Raw genomic sequence first — 350 nt, 5'->3', positions numbered from 1 at the left:
CCAGAAACCCCCCCGGGGTGCCCCGGGGGGCCGTCCCCAAGCAAGAGGAGCCCCAAAACCCACCGGGGCTTGAAAGACCCTCCCCCTGGGGACACCTGGTGACATTTTTGGGGCCACCACGGACCTGTCGAAGGCCTTGACGCGTCCCAGGAGCTTCTTGTTGTTGCGGCAGTTGATGAGGACCTGGGTGTTGTTCTTGACCGACTGGGTGAGCACCGAGAGGGGCCCCGTGTTGAACTCCTCCTCCTCCCGCTTCTGCAGCTCCTCCGGCGTCATCTCGCTCTTGGGCTTGTTCAGGAGGCTCCTGCGAGGGGACAGCGAGGGGACAATGAGGGGACAGCGAGGGGAGA

At 64.6% G+C, this 350-nt stretch overlaps 1 protein-coding gene across 1 annotated transcript; it reads right to left on the bottom strand.

Moving 5' to 3' along the window:
* Positions 1–124: 124 nt before the first annotated feature.
* LOC104277424 (small nuclear ribonucleoprotein Sm D2-like) lies at positions 125–297 on the bottom strand (the record flags this gene model as incomplete). The annotated part of the gene is made up of 1 exon (XM_009874052.1): positions 125–297. A coding segment is annotated over exon 1 (152 nt), but the record flags the coding sequence as incomplete, so codon positions are not given.
* Positions 298–350: the final 53 nt, after the last annotated feature.

Source organism: Apaloderma vittatum, unplaced genomic scaffold (assembly GCF_000703405.1).
Source record: "Apaloderma vittatum isolate BGI_N311 unplaced genomic scaffold, ASM70340v1 scaffold30737, whole genome shotgun sequence".
Taxonomy (NCBI): Eukaryota; Metazoa; Chordata; class Aves; order Trogoniformes; family Trogonidae; genus Apaloderma; species Apaloderma vittatum.
The sequence above is the reverse complement of the archived record's forward strand: the minus strand, read 5'-3'. Positions and strand labels throughout refer to the sequence as shown.